This window comes from Pelodiscus sinensis, chromosome 4, assembly GCF_052426305.1.
Source record: "Pelodiscus sinensis isolate ZL-2025 chromosome 4, ASM5242630v1, whole genome shotgun sequence".
NCBI lineage: Eukaryota > Metazoa > Chordata > Testudines > Trionychidae > Pelodiscus > Pelodiscus sinensis.
Genome location: NC_143055.1, coordinates 49,554,229 through 49,569,778, shown reverse-complemented (window position 1 = coordinate 49,569,778; position 15,550 = coordinate 49,554,229). Strand labels below are relative to the sequence as shown.

General features: G+C 43.2%; 1 protein-coding gene across 3 annotated transcripts in view; it reads right to left on the bottom strand.

Moving 5' to 3' along the window:
• DCUN1D4 (defective in cullin neddylation 1 domain containing 4) overlaps positions 1–15,550 on the bottom strand; it is a 57,678-nt gene that overhangs the window by 27,439 nt on the left and 14,689 nt on the right. For all 3 annotated transcript variants that reach the window (XM_075930443.2, XM_075930444.2, XM_025179927.3), the window contains 2 exons: positions 15,255–15,294; positions 10,040–10,154 (listed from right to left, as the gene is read on the bottom strand). In XM_075930443.2, coding sequence (XP_075786558.1) covers positions 10,040–10,154; positions 15,255–15,294 — 155 coding nt within the window. The remainder of the gene's footprint in view (positions 1–10,039; positions 10,155–15,254; positions 15,295–15,550) is intronic.

Sequence of the window (15,550 nt, the reverse complement as noted above, 5' to 3'; positions counted from 1 at the left end):
TTGGACCTCCCGCAGACAGGGGCTGCTGCCACCCCATGCTGCTGCCTCTGTACTAGAGGCAGCAGTGTGGGATAGCTGGCAGTCGGTCTGCACGGGAAGCCGGTTTTTAAACTGGCTCCCCTTGCGGACTGTCTCCCGCCTGGCATGCCAAGCTGCTGCCTCTGATACAGAGCCAGTTTAAAAACCAGCTTCCCATGCAGACTGACTGCCAGCTACCCCACACTGCTGCCTCTAGTACAGAGGCAGCAGCCCAGGATGGCAGGGGGCTGCCCAGGAATGGGGCCCGATTGCACTAGCTGTAGGCCCCACCCCCAGGAACTATAGAATAGTTGAATAACGGCTAAGAATTCATGCATTACCCAACATCTAACATCCCTAGTACAAATAAAGTTTCTTTCAAAGCTTGGAACTTTTTCAACAACTTTGACTGGATGGCTAAAGGAACTGTAACAAGAACTTCAAACCTTAACCTATAGATCACTGGTTTAAAATCCAACTTAGGTTGATAACCACCAAAAACCCCTGAAGTGTGACCAAATGCCATGTGAGTTTGTTAAAGGGCTTTCCCTTCATCCCCTCCCCCAGTTCTGGTAATGAAGATAGAAAGCAGAAGATCAGATGTGCAGTGCAAGGCGGTGTTTGTTGGGGTTACTTTAAGAATGCATATCCATAATTCTATACACTGGTAGAGTCTGCTTCCCATTGTTTCATTCCCAGATCTGCTGTCCAACCCGTTGCTTATCTCCCTGTTTCCCTATTGCCCCTACTCCTCCTTAGTAGGTCCAAATATATATACCCGCTATACATACTCCTGGGTACTGCTCCTTACAACTTATAGTCATGGTTCATTTTGAAGGGTAATGAGTCTTCATCCCACCTCTTTTGTACCCATAGAAAGGGTAAAGAGTGGGATTGTGTGCTGGCCAAGGCCAGGCTTTTCTTCATCACTTAGTGTGTTTTATGCCTCCTCCTCCACCCTCTTTGCCCCTCCAAACTGGTTGCTTGACCTTGGCTTGATAGGGGAGCCACGCAGCCAGACTATACCAATTCCTCCAATTGATGCCAGTAAAATGTGGATTAAGAACCCATTTACTACTGACACCGAAAATGAAGTAATACTACAACTGAGTGCATCAGAAGTGGATTCATTAACTGAACTTTCCTGTGACTCTGCCTTAAAAGAGAACTTTTGATAAAACCCTCCTTGATTGATTTTTGGTTGAGCGGTAGAAACGAATATTCACATTTATCTGAGAAAGCAGTCAAGTTCTTAATGCCTTTCGTCACGACATACAAGTGTGAATCTAGTTTCTCATCTTTGGTTTTCTTCAAAAAAAAAAAAAAAAAAAAAAAGAAATAGATTCAATGTTGAACCAGACTTGAGGATAAAACGTTCTTCTTTTGCTCCTGACAAAGTTGCTATGTGATGCAAAACAACATCACCCTTCCCATTTGTTCTCTTTTTAGTTATTTAAAAGTTATAAACTTATATTCAACCCATTCAATTATAAATAAAAAAGCTTTACAACTGTTAAAATTCTACTGGTTAAATTGTAATTAAGATTTGTGTTATGTACTGTTATTATTGTAACTAAATAATACAGTTAAAATGTATTCATTTTTCATTCTTTTTCTTAATATGCATTTATATTTTGGGGCTGCAAAAAACAGTACTAAAAAAATGGATTCCAACTTAAGTAAAAAGTTTGGGAAACCCTGGTCTAGCCGGCTTTCTATCCATCTTACAGTCCAATCCATATTCCCGTAACTTTCTGGCAAGAATATTGTGGGTGACCGTATCAAAAGTTTTGCTAAAGCTGGCACTGAAGGCTTCGGGAGGACCAGAAACTTATTTGCATATTCATCATTTGCTTAATGAATATGCAAATATGTAAATGAATGTTACCAGTCCTCCAAAAGCTCGTGAATGGATTTACTGGTCCCCGTCTCAAAAAGTTTGGGAACCCTTGCCCTAGGGTAGATGTTGCATAGGCCAGCAGAAGGAGAAATTCTGCTGACATAGCTGTACCACATCCCTTAATGTAATTAGCTAAACCAATACAAGCACTCTCCTGTTCGAATCATTGCACCTACACCAGAGATTTAGCTGACAACTATGCCAGAAGGGCCGCATTTCCCCTCCCCCCCCCCACACACACACCCTAACCAAAACATCAATGCCAGCAGACCTCTGTAGTACAGACTAGACCTAAAAACACCTACCTGTCTGATAGTGTAAAAAGGAGAGAAGAGGCTTTTCTTAAGGTTGTGCTTTCAAGACTAAGTCTGATGCAGCTTTTAACCATCTCATCAAGTCTGTTGATGTGTGGAAGAAGCCATATGCATTACTGAGGAAGACATCTGAGCATCTCATATCTTGGGCTCTTTTTAGCATGATATTCCATAATACAGATGGTAAGATGATGCTTATTGTGTCTGGGATGTAGCTGGGGATGGTACTGTTTGCATTACACAGAAAGGGTGTAAATCCCTAGAACACAGAAGACATCTTTGAAGGCCTTCAGCATGTGCATGCCACAGTCTTCTCCCTAAACATCTGAGTCCTCAGAAGGCAAGTCTTGAATCATGAACTGCACTTCCCCTGGATATCCAAAATTTGGAATCACAATGCATTGAGCATAGTCACTGCAGTAGCTATAGCCCTGTCTAAAATGCCAGAAAGATAGTCTTAATTATAGCCTTAAGCTATTCTCTGGGACATGAAGAGCAGACACCAGTCATATTTGGCCAGCAGCAGCAAAGTGAAATACAATTTCCTCCCAAATGTGCTGAGGTATACTTTTGAACAAAAGTACACAGAAGGACAATCTCATCTTTTCTTGTATGGCTGATACAACTCAAAATCCTAGGTTGGGATGATTGTAGAAGCTCTCAAACTCCATATGGGGTAGGGTAGCCTGTAATGGGGTAGCACTTGCACTCAGCCAGATGGGGAGCCTTGTAGGAGGCAAGTGCCTGCACTGCTTCAATTTAATCAGCCTTTTAGGCTCCTCAACCCTTTAGCCGAATCACACTCCTGTGTGAATCAAAGTCCTTCCAGGGTACACGTTTACAAGGGCTCATCTGATGCCCTCTATATGATCTCTGAGTCTACCTCAGACTCAGATGGAGAATGGTGCCTCCAGGGCTTCCCTTCCTGGAGACAGTGTCAGAGCCCTGAGGTAAGGGTGAGATCACAGCTAGTCCTGCCATGCTTTTTAACCTTGTGGGACTGGCCTCAGGATAGATGCTCTAAAGAAACTCTTAAGATCAGGGTTTGTACAAAATTCTCGAACATATTCTTCAGCTCAGAAACCCATACTGTAAAGCCTGCCTAGAGAAATTTCATCAACTTTAAGAGCTATTAAAGTTGATTTTGGTACTCCTGCTTTTCACAAGGATTAACTCAAAATTCAACATGGCATGGTCAAATTCACAGCAATGCAGACCCAGTAGAGAAAGTCAAGGTTTTTGGCCTCCAGAAGGCCTCCCACAGTTCCCTGCTCTGACTGCTCTGCCTAGAACTTTTACCTCTACAGTTATCCAGGTAAACAGAAAAAGCATCAGAAAAGTTTGAATTTCATTTCCTGTGTGGCCAGCATTGAGAGCACACCTCAAAACGTAGCACACCTCAGCAGCACACGTGGTCATGACTTCAAGTCCCATGAGTTCCAGTTCCCTGGGGCACAAAAGAGCACCAGTATGAACGTGCAGGAGATCCTGGACCTCATCGAGCAAGAGAATGGGTTCATTTCTTCATGCAAGATCCAAAACAGCAAAAGAAACGCTGATATAGCAAAATGCCTGGTGCAAATAGGATACTCCAGAGATGCCCAGCTAAAATGAAGGAGCTTGAGGAGTCCTACCACAAGGCAAAGGAGGCAAACAGATGGTCTGGTGCATTGCCACAAACATGCCATTTCTATAACCAACTGCATATGATTCTAGTGGGGGGACCCAACTAGCTTCCAACACCAGACTGTGGAGTCCACCCAAGACATTCAGGGGAGTAGCGTGCTGGTGGAGGGACTGGAGAAAGAGGACAAAGAGAATGGCCAGCTGGAGAGAGCCAAGAACTTTTCATCACTTTGGAGCCAATCCACTCCCTCCCAGAATGCCTCAAAGTCAGGCACTAATCCAGGGAGGGCACTTAAGGAAAAAATGGTGAACTTTCCAGACTACAAGCAGATTAAGGCAATTGGATGTGATACATGTCGTGCTCTGTGCCTGAACAGCATGGGGGGCCCAGAACAGCTTGTTAGTGTGTCTGGAGGTGGAGCAGGAATCCTCTCTGCAGATCTCCATGAAGCTCTCAGATAGGAACTCTTTGATCCTTCTCACAAGGCTTCTGTGGAAGCCAGCCTTATTCCTTCCTCCACAAGAGTACACCTTTCTACACCAAGCCAGCAGTAAGTTGTCTGGTATCATTGCAGCACAAAGTATTGCAGCATAAGGTCCAGGTTTCTGGCCATAATCAGTCAGCATCAGCTCCCTATCACTGTGTGATTCAGATAAGACTTCTCTCTCCTGGCAACCTGGACAAAGAAGGGGAAGCTATTCTGCTACTAGCATGGTTTCAGCCTTTGGCACCCCCTCCCTTCCTCCTGTCTTGCCACTTCCAGATTCCTGGGGGATGGGAAAGTAGCACTCTGCTGGAAGCAAAGTGTAGCTGGCACAGAGGAGGGAAGCCACATGGGCCACCACCCTTCCCTTTGGCATGACCATACCCTGTCCCTCTTTCCACTTGCATGATCATACTCTGGCAGGTCCCTCACCATGCCTGCCTCCAAACCACGAGTTCAGATGTTCTGTTGAGAACTCTGTTATGTACCCGCTGTACATAGGCCACTTTAAAGCATAACTTTGGCCTTGCACAGAACACATCTCCACTGTCTTTAGGGGGACCTTTGCTGTATGTTAACATATTAGATTTTAGGCTCCACAATGCATCTCCTGTAATGTGTGCCCTTGTAACTTTTCTATCCTTGCAGTCTTCCCTAAATAAAAGTTCATGATCTCTGAATGACAGTCTCTTTAATGCTTGTATTGCACAGGAGAGGGATTGCAAGCAAACACACTGAAAACAGACACACCTCATTGAGAGCAACATGCATGACTCTCAAAATTGGCCATTCAAAAGTTTCTTTCAAAGCCTCTGAGTTACATTTCCCCACACTGTACTCTCCTTATCGCCCTGGTGTCTGGCTCCTCAATATGTCTGGTTAGGTTCTCTGCCTCCCCCCCACCCCCACCATGCAGATAATTTTCTGCCTGGCTCTCAAATATTATGGAGCACACATCAGGCTGTCACCACAAAGGGAATGTTGCGTTCGCTGAGGTCTAACAGTCAGCTGACTCCAAAACCTTCCCTTTAATGTCCAAAAGCACATTCTATCTTCATTCTGCACTTGCTCAGCCTATATTTGGGGGTCCTTACTGGGGGTCCAGGCTGCCTGCGTATGGCTTTGTGAGCCATGGGAGCAAAGGGTAGGCTGGATTGCCAAGGATCACTATGGCATTTCCACCTCTGATTCTAATTTTTCAGTCTGGGAAAAAAGTTTCAGCATGCATCTTTCTGAAAGTGCAAGAGTTCCTAAAAGATGAGTGCATCATGCACCTTTGCCAATCATTCCACGTTGATGTCAGTAAAATGGCTCGTGATCCACCAGTGCCTGCAGTACCATAGAGAAGTATCCCTTGGCAAGGTAGTCAGTTGGGGATATGCATTCTGTCACCCCATAGCAATTAGGAAACCTCATTATGGCAAAGCCATCCACTATAGTATGTGTTTCCCAGAGTCACTACCATCTGTAGTAGAAAGGTGTGGATTGCCTTGGCTACTTATATAAAACCAACAGACCCCACTGTAGACGTCCCTGCACTGAATTGATTCCCAACTGACTGGTAGCTGTCTGGCATTGCAAGCTTCCACAGCGCAATTGCCACATACTTCTCCATAGTTGTAGCATTTCTCATTTGCTTCAGGGCAGGAGAAAGTCATTTGCAAATTTCCATGAAAGTGGTCTTGTATATTTGGAAATTTTGCAGCTACTGCTGATCATCCCATACTTGTAGTACTATGCAGTCCCACCAATATGTGCTTGTCTGATGGCACCAGAACCCATGTTCCACTGTTTCCAGAAGATCGAATGCTGGCTGCGTTTCCGATTGTTCAACACAAGAGCATGCCTGTACAGAGTGCCCATGGTACCCCGAGATGGAGGAGATTCCTCCTCGTTTTTTTCCCCGGATGGAGTGATGGGCTTATGCTTTTAAAATACTGCACCATTAGGTGTATCAAAGGAGACATCAACATCAGAATGGCTTGATGAAAAATAGGATGCACAAGGGGGGTTCTATGGTCATACTGCTATGGCGTCTGCACGAGTAACTACAGCCAAAGGGGCAGGAAAAGACTGTTTCCTGTTGATCTCAAGCAAGGGGGCGGTGGAAAGAGTAGCTGAGTGCATTACGGGACACTGACAACATGAACCCATAACCACCTGCTCCACAGTTTCGGTCCCAGTGGGAGCATGGCCCAGAATGCAAAGTGGCCCAGGCACTGTGGGATAGCTACCCACAGTGCACTGCTCTCAAAGTCTATGGCAGTCTCCCTAATGAGGATACGCTACTTCAAACTACGTTGATTTCTTACAGGCACAGTGGGGACATGAACCTTCAACTTTACAAAGTCAGGTGACCAGAAATCAATCTTAATAGATTCAACCTTATCTCCTAGTGTAGGCATAACCTCAGGTATGGAGGTATGCCTAAGCCATTCACTACTGTGGGGGCAGATAAAACTGGAAGCAACTTCAAGGAGTGGGACATTCCTCTGCTGCCAGAGGATAACAGATCTGATTCTATAACAAAGCTAAAAAACACACTAAAATAATAACAGCATTAAAAGAGTACTAGTTACACATAAATAAGGAGAAATTGTTTACAATGAAAACCCTTACAATTACAATTGTAGTATATTTTTAACTTTACTAGGGATGTAAATTTTTGATTAATTAGCTAATCAAATAGTCAATGTAATCTGCATCAACTATTCGATTAGTCGATAACAGCTCCAATGCTATAGCTACACTTCAAAGGTGACAGCGCTGCAGGAAACACGGGGCCAGCAGGGGACTCAAGGAGTCCCCAGCTGACCCTGGGCTCCATGCAGTGCTGCTGCTTTGAAACGCCATAGAATCATAGAATACTAGGACTGGAAGAGACCTCGAGAGATCACAGAGTCCAGTCCCCTGCCCTCATGGCAGGACCAAATACTGTCCAGACCATCCCTGATAAGACATTTATCTAACCTACTCTTAAATATCTCCACAGATGGAGATTCTACAACCTCCCTGGGCAATTTATTCGTGTTTGACTACTCTGACTATTAGGAACTTTTTCCTAATGTCCAACCTAAACCTCCCTTCCTGCAGTTTAAGCCCATTGCTTCTCGTACTATCCCCAGAAGCCAAAATGAACAAGTTTTCGACCTCCTCCTTATAACACCCTTTTAGATGATATCTAAAAACTGCTATCATGTCCCCCTCAATCGTCTTTTCTAAACTAAACAAACCTAATTCCTTCATTCTTCCCTCATAGGTCATGTTCTCTAGATCTTTAGTCATTCTTGTTACTCTTTTCTGGACCCTCTCCAATTTCTCCACATCTTTCTTGATATGCAGTGCCCAGAACCGAACACAATACTCCAATTGAGGCCTAACCAGCACAGAGTAGAGTGGAAGAATGACTTCTCGTGTCTTGCTTACAACACACCTGTTAATACATCCCAGACTCATGTTTGCTTTCTTTGCAACAGCATCACACTGCTGACTCATATTCAACTTGTGGTCCACTATAACCTCTAGATCCCTTTCTCCCATACTCCTTCCCAGACAGTCGCTTTCCATTCTGTATGTACGAAAGTGATTGTTCCTTCCTACGTGGAGCACTTTGCATTTGTCTTTATTAAACTTCATCCTGTTTACCTCAGACCATTTCTCCAATTTGTCCAGATCATTTTGAATTATGACCCTATCCTCCAGATTAGTCACAACCCCTCCCAGCTTGGTATCATCTGCAAACTTAATAAGCGTATTTTCTATACCAATATCTAAAGTGTTGTTGAAGATATTGAACAGAGCCGGTCCCAAAACAGACCCCTGCGGAATCCCACTTGTTATGCCTTTCCAGCAGGCTTGTGAACCATTAATAACTACTCTGAGTATGGTTATCCAGCCAGTTATGCACCCATCTTATATTAGCCCCATCTAAGTTGTATTTACCTAGTTTATGGATAAGAATATCATACGAGACCGTATCAAACACCTTACTAAAGTCTAGGTATACCACATCCACCGCTTCTCCCTTATCCACAAGGCTCGTTATCCTATCAAAGAAAGCTATCAGATTGGTTTGACACGATTTGTTCTTTACAAATCCATCCTGGCTGTTCCCTATAACCTTGCCACTTTCCAAGTGTTTACAGATGATTTCTTTAATTCCTTGTTCCATTATCTTCCCTGGCACAGAAGTTAAACTAACTGGTCTGTAGTTTCCTGGGTTGTTCTTGTTTCCCTTTTTATAGATGGGCACTATATTTGCCCCTTTTCCAGTCTTCTGGAATCTCTCCTGTTTCCCATGATTTTCCAAAGATGATAGCTAGAGGCTCAGATACCTCTCCTCTATCTGTTCCTTGAGTATTCTAGGATGCATTTCATCAGGCCCTGGTGACTTGCAGGCATCTAACTTTTCTAGGTGATTTTTGACTTGTTCTTTTTTAAATTTTACCTTCTAAAACTACCCACTTCCCACTAGCATTCACTATGTTAGGCATTCCTACAGACCTTTCGGTGAAGAGCCATGGGGAGCTAAGGGCCAGCTGGGGACTTCCATCTGGCCCCAGGATGCACGCAGCATTTCAAATCAGCAGACCCCGGGCTCTACGCAGCACTGCCGCTTTGAAGCACTCCCTCCTCTTCTCCCACCTTGCTGTCTGAGGGAGTGCAGGGGGAATCGTCATTCACATCCCCATTCTTTATTTGCATATCACACACACACACACACACACACACACAAACTATTAAAAACAGAAAAATGTTAGAAATGTAAATCAGCTTTTCACCATTTGTATACAATTTGAACATGTCCTTTGCTAAAACATTGAAACAGTACATGAGATTCAGGAAGCAGTGCTGTCTGTAAACAAGGGGCTGATTTTAGTGCAAACATTTTTATTGAGTTTGTTAAAAAAGCATTGTGTCTGGTCTCACTTCATTCTATACGTGTGTGTACATTTGCCACTTTCTTGTAGTTATGTTGTAATATTTATTTTGCACCTTGATTCACTTTTTACTTACATTTCTGAAAAACAGTACAAAACTATTTAAGACAGACACGTATATTGCTTTGTCAGTTTGTTCTATACTGCATAGCCAATACAGAAAAGGGGAGCTAGAGACTTTTCCTTTCATCAGCACCAGATTTTAATAAGTTCCAAGTCAGTTACCCTTATGCAACCCTATTAAACACGAAGTTGCACAGACATAATTAGGGACCTAATTTGTCGTAGAGAACTTTTATTACTAGTGACAGTGAACAAAAGTGGGAGGAGCCTACACTGAATAAGACATTATAATAAAATTCCAGGCTGGCAATTAGTAAAAAGATTTTTTTACATTTGAGATTTATTATAAGTACATTTGCTTTTTGAGCCACTTATTATACACTGGAGCAACATAGCACAAGCCCTACTGTCTAGCTACTGTGCACACATGCCCTTAAGAGTTCCTAGTTTAAGCAAGCAAGACATTTTTCCAGCTCGGAAACTGGAGCACAGAAATTAAGTTACCGTTTCCAATGTCACACAAGAAGTCTAAAAAACAGGACTGTCATAATTACAAAGCCATCCTACCTTACTGAGGCACAAAAGCCCACATTTAGTGCCCATTTTACCATTTCATAAGTGGATGATCACTTCAGCTATTCATTAAGAACGTTTTATCATTTATCATTATCATTTAACATTAAGATGACATACCCATCATGTCTACTTTTCTTAGCAGATAAATCATCTCCTGCTGCAGGTCTCCTCTTTTTCCTTGGAGGCATCACTTTGCTAAAGCAGTCTGAAGAACTGCAAGATCGGAGACTTCCTAGGGGAGAGAATTAAAAACAAGGACAAGGAATAAAAGTAGTTAATAGGATTGTAAAGCATGCGCATTTGTGTCTCATTTTTTGAGACAGGTGAATTGGCTTGAATAAAAAAATTGAGACTTCAGAGTTAAACAAAATTCTCCCAACTCCTTTCAAAATGCCACCCATTTTTACATGCCACTACTGCCTGATTTCTGGGAAGACTGAAAGCACTGAAAAACATTACAGAAACAAAGAGCAATCTCTTGTATTATTTTCAATCTGCACAGTATAAATTAGGGCTACAAGCTTAAGAAAATCTGCTTTAGAACCCTGGGAAACATTTTCAATTTTATTAAAACCAGAACTTGAGGTTTTGCCTTTCACTTGTCATAATAAAGGGATAGCCCAGTGATTAAAGCACAATACTTCTCAGACACCCTTATCTGATTTCTTAATTGAATTTCCTGTTCTCTGTCCCAAGAAGAACAGGAAGTACTCTACAGCAGTGGTTCTCAAAGTGCTATCTATGGCCGCCTCACAGGTGATGTGGCTTAAGCTCAACTCCTCCTCCCCAATGCAGCAGAGCGCCCACACTGCCACTCCAGCCTTGTAGTTGCCATGCTGCTGTGAGGGTGGAGCACCAGCTCCGGCTTCATACTTGGAGGGCACAAGGGGCAGGGAGAGTGAAGGAAGTCCCAACCTTCCCCACCACACCTGGCTCATGGAGAGAGACAGAGCAAGTGGCTCCAGTGGGGAGAGGGTGCGTAGAGAGAGCAGCAGTGCATGGAGCCACTTGCTCTGTCTCTCTCCATGAGCCAGGTATGGTGGGGAAGGTCAGAGATTCCTTCAACTCCACCGCTGCCTTGCACCCTACAAGCAGAAAGCCAGAGCTAGTGCTGCGGCCTTGCAGCTGCACGACAACCACGAGGCTGGTTCCCAACTGCATTGTGTGGGGGCTGACCTCACCCCCCATCCTGCTGGTGGAATGGTTGACATGCTGCCCAGCAACAACGTTTTAAATAAATATATAGAGGTGAGAAATAACAGACCTCAACCCTATTGTCCTTCTGCAAATTTTTGTAATCAATCCCTTACCTCTCTATTTCTGTTGATGTGTGTTTTAGTAGTTACATTCCTGGACTGTCATTGCTCATTAAAAGTGCTATCATATGGGTGGAAATTGGGTAAATATTTCATTTTATTAACAGCAGAACTGACTTAAATGAGGCCTGTGTGTTCTGTAGTCTTGCCTTAATCTTTGTATTCATGCCCGTCAGTGTAAAAGAAGCTATTTGCATATATTTGTATGTGTATACACACACGGCTCGACAAGTTATAAAAAACCCTACTCGCCAGACAAAAAAGGGAATTGCTACCCCGACCACGCAACCCCCACTGCGTAGGTGCGCACCACCTGGAGAACAGGACCACCAGGATGGCATATTTGCTTCTGTGATGGGGTGGGGCCGCTTCACAGCGGCGAGGGAGACTCGCTCCGCACTTCGACGGTGTCGACCCCTATGCTACACGAGGCATGCAGTGTTTTGACAGCAGTCTGCACTGCTTGCTCCCGTGCGGCCGCACAGCTGAGTGGCATGCAGGGGGGCCGAGTCCTGGGACAAGAGCTGGAAGCGGGGGTGGGGCCGCACGTGGGCTTAGGGCGGGGCTAGAGTGTGTGCGCGTCCCTGACATCAGGGGGAGAGGTGCCGGCGCAAGGGAGCACTGCATTCAAAAAGGGGAGCAGAGGAGAGCGGAAGAGGAGGGAGGCAACAGAGGGAGATGGGAGAACAGAGGAGCAGGCTAGAAGACGGCGGTGGGCAGAGGAATGAAGGGTGAGAGCAGAGGAGAGAGGAGGAGGATGGGAGATGGAGGAGGTCAGAGAAGGCAGGAGGGAGACGGGGAGTGGAGCAGACAGCAGAGCGTGGGGGCAGAGGATGTGAAAGGAGAAGCGGAGGTAGGAAGCAACCCTAAGTAGCCCCGTCCTGGGCATGTCTAGACTACATGGCTCTGTCGCCAGAGCCATGTAGATTAGTTTACTAGACATACCCAAATGAAGCGGCGATTTAAATAATCGCCGCTTCATTTAAATTAAAATGGCTGCTGCGCTGAGTTGATCAGCTGTTTATCGGCTCAGCGCGCTAGTCTGGATGCTCCACGGTCTACATCAAAGGCATTTGTCAACCGCCCCGGTAAACCTCATCCCACGAGGCAGGATCAAGCACCATCTAAGACCCATCCCTGACATGTTTGTCTAAACTACAGAAACTGCAATGTTGTAAATTTATTCCAGCACTTAACCACATGACCATTAGAAATTTTTCCTAATGTCCAATCTAAACCTCCCTTTTTGCACTTTAAGCCCATTGCTTCTTGTCCTATCAACAGAGGTTAAGAAAAACAATTTCTCTCCCTCCTCCTTGTAACCACCATTAAGGCACTTGAAAATCATTATGTCCCCCTCAGTCATCTCTTTTCCAGACAGACCCAGTTTTTCCAATTCTCCCTCATGGGTCACATTTTCTATACTTTTAATAGTTTCTTGCTCTTCTTCGGCTCTCCTCCAATTTATCCGCATCTTTCCTGAAATGTAAAACTCAGAGCCAGACACAATATGCCAGTTGAGGCCTAATCAGCACAGAACAGGAGAGAAGAATTACTTTGGTCTTGCTTACAACACTTCAGTTAATACACCCCAGAATGATGTCTGCTTTTTTTGGGGGGGGGGGGGCGCGCAGGAGTGTTACACTGTTGACTCATATTTAGCTTATCTAAATCACTGATGAAGATATTCAACAGAAATGGATCCAAAACTGATCCCTGAGAAAGCCCAATTATTAAACCCAAGCAGCATGACTGAACTATTCTCTGGGAATAGTTTGCCAACCAGTTTTGCATCCATCATATAGTAACGCCATCTAGGTTGTAATTCCCTAGTTTGTTAGTGCGAAAGTCAGGCAAGATAATATTAAAAGCTTTACTGAAGTCAAGATATACCACATTTACCAATCCCCACACCCACCACCTACAAGGCTTATTACCCTGTCAAAGAAAGCTATCAGGTTATTTGTTCTTCACAAATCCATGCTGATTATTACTTAACTTTATTATCTTCTAAATATTTGCTAATTGATTGTTTAATTATTTGCTCCATTATCTTTCCTGGTACAAACGATAAGCTCACTGGTCTGTAATTCCCCAGGTTGTCCTTATTTCCCTGTTAATCAATTACTATTATTTGTCCCTTTTCAGTCTTCTAGACTCTTTCCATATTTTTTCAAAGAATTGATAATGGCTCAAATATCTCCTCGAGTATGCATTCCATCAGGTCTTGGTGACTTGAACACACCTAATTTGTCTACATGATTTTTAACTTGCTCGGTTTCTATTTTAGCCTCTCATCCTACCTCATTTTCACTGGCATTCATTGGTTTAGATATTCAATCACCACCAACCTTCTTGGTGAAAACCGAAACAAAGAAGTCACTAAATACCTCCACCATTTCCACATTTTTGTTACTATTTTCCCCCTCATTAAGTAAACTGTCCTTGGTCTTCCTCTTGCTTTTAATGTATTTATAGAATCTTTTTTTGTTACCCTTTGTCTCTAATCTGATCTTGTTTTATCCCTACATATTTGTGTTTGTTCATATTCATCCTTATAATTTGATCTAGTTTCCACAGGGATTCTTGTTTGTAGATTACTGAAGATATCTGGTTAATTCAAGGTGGTCTCTTGCCACATTGCCTTTATTTCCTATGCTGTGGGATAGTTTGCTCTTGGACTCTTAAAAATGTCTCTTCAAGAAAACTGGCAGTTTTCTTGAACTGCTTTTCCCCTTTGATTTGCTTCCCACATGATCTTACCTACTACCCGAGTTTGCTGAAGTCTGCCTTCTTAAAATCCATTGTCTTTATTTTGCTGTTATCCCTCCTACCATTTCATAGAATCATGAATTCTCTTTTCAAGATCACTTTAATCCAAGCTGCCTTCCATTTTCAAATTCTCAACCAGTTCCTCCCTATTCATTACAATCAAATCTAGAACTGCTTCCCCCTATAAACTTTCTCCACCTTCTGGGAAAAAAAAAAAAAAAAGAGGTCTCCAATGCATTCAAGAATTTGTTGGATAATCTGTGCCCTGCCGTTTTGTTTTCCTAACAGATGTCTGGGTAGTTTAAGTCCCCCATCAAATTCTGTGCTTTAGATTATTTTGTTAGTGGTTTTAAAAAAGCCTCATCCACCTCTACTACTTGGTTAGCTGGTTTGTAGTAGACCCTCTACCATGACATCACCCTCTTTTTTTACACCTTTTATCCTTACCCAGAGCCTTTCAACAAGTCTGTCTACTATTTCCAGTTCAACCTCAATCCAAGTGTATACATTTTTAATATAAAAGGCAACACCTGCTCCCTTCCCCCCCCCCCCGCCTATCCTTCATGAGAAAGCTGCATCCTTCTATATCAATATTCCAGTAATGTGTATTATCCCATTTAGTCTGTGTGATGCCAACTATGTCATAGTAGTGTTTATTTATTAACATTTCTAGTTCTTCCTGATTATTCCCCATACTTTTCACATTAGTATAAAAACCATTTAAAATACGGATTTGATTGAACTCTGATAACACAGAGAGAGGGTCATCTTCTTAAGTAAAATTCTTTCCTTAATCTCAATCCAGAGAAACATGACTAGAGTGTTCGAAGTGCAGGAAGGGGTGGAACACAATGGACAGCGGGGGCTTAAGTTGTCCTCTGTTTCCAGTACAGCTCAAAAGAGTCTGAAAACGTGAAAAGCCAGGGAGATTCTGCTAGTCTTGTGCTAAGAAGCTAGATCTCAGAAGTGAGAGTCGTGTACAGGCACAGACTTTAGCAAACTCCTATTAGGAAGCAAGGGGGGGGGAGGGAGTAGTAGATCTCATTAAGACCTATGGGAAGCACTCCGTTGGAGAAACTACAAGCACAGTTGTTTTTCAATACTACTTTTGAAAGCAAACTTTGTTTGTATTATTTTATAGTAGATAACAATTTAGCCATTTAACATATTAGAATTAAATGTTAAATAAATTCAGTTTTCTTTTAAAGAGTATACTTTAATTCTACTAAATAATCATCAAGTACCTGTCTGGTGATCGTCTTGACCAACGTCTTCTGTCAGATTCTGTAAGACATTTTCATCAATGCAGTTAAAGGATATGATCCCCTCACAATATAAAGCTCTATAATAGCTTTTTCAACTATCATTTCAGGGCCGTGTCCAGACTCAGGGGTTTTTTCGGGAAAAGTAGCCTTTTCCCGAAAAAACTTCCCCTGCGTCCAGACTCAAGCCGCGTTCTTTCGAAATTATTTCGAAAGAACGCGGCTTTTCTTTCGATGGCGATAAACCTCAATTTACGAGGAAGAACGCCTTCTTTCGA